Below are 532 nucleotides of genomic sequence, written 5' to 3' on the forward strand. Positions count from 1 at the left end.
CCCCCTGCGCCCCCCCCCATCCCTGCCCCGTCTCCCCTCATCCCTGCACCCCGCACCCCCACCTCCCTTCCCCACTTTGGGGTCTGACGCTGCCCCATCGTTCCCCAGGGAATCCCCGGATGCCGAGGTGGTGAGTGTCCCAGTGCCAGCCCTGGGGTTGGGTTTTTTCCCTACTGGGAGGACTGGGGGGCCAGCGCCTCTCCGAGCGTCTCCCCGCAGGGCTGCCCGGAGGTGGATGAGGACGGGTTCACCGTGCGCCCCGACGTCGCCCACAGTATCCTTGTGCTGGAGCGGGGAGGGGGTGGTTTGGGGGGGTCCGAGCATGGGGTGTTGCCTTGACGGGGGCTCAGCCGAGGCGGAGAACCACGTCTGCTCCTCCAGCGACTCCGACTACGACGAGGACGAGCCCCGCAAGTTTTACGTCCACATCAAACCCGTGCAGCCCCGGGAGGCGGACGGCAGCGCCGAGGCCACCATGGAGCAGCTCAAGGCCACCGTGGGCAACCTCATCCTGCCCCCCAGCATCGGCGTG

General features: G+C 69.2%; 1 protein-coding gene across 1 annotated transcript in view; it reads left to right on the plus strand.

The window, feature by feature from the left end:
• Nucleotides 1-108: 108 nt before the first annotated feature.
• LOC104124478 (N-acetyllactosaminide beta-1,3-N-acetylglucosaminyltransferase 3) overlaps nucleotides 109-532 on the plus strand; it is a gene marked incomplete at its 5' end in the record, with an annotated part of 8,324 nt that continues 7,900 nt past the window's right edge. Inside the window, 3 exon segments of the mRNA XM_009636818.2 lie at nucleotides 109-130; nucleotides 220-274; nucleotides 351-527. Coding sequence (XP_009635113.2) covers nucleotides 109-130; nucleotides 220-274; nucleotides 351-527 — 254 coding nt within the window.

Source organism: Egretta garzetta, unplaced genomic scaffold (assembly GCF_000687185.1).
Source record: "Egretta garzetta isolate BGI_Z169 unplaced genomic scaffold, ASM68718v1 scaffold1124, whole genome shotgun sequence".
In the NCBI taxonomy this organism is placed as follows: domain Eukaryota; kingdom Metazoa; phylum Chordata; class Aves; order Pelecaniformes; family Ardeidae; genus Egretta; species Egretta garzetta.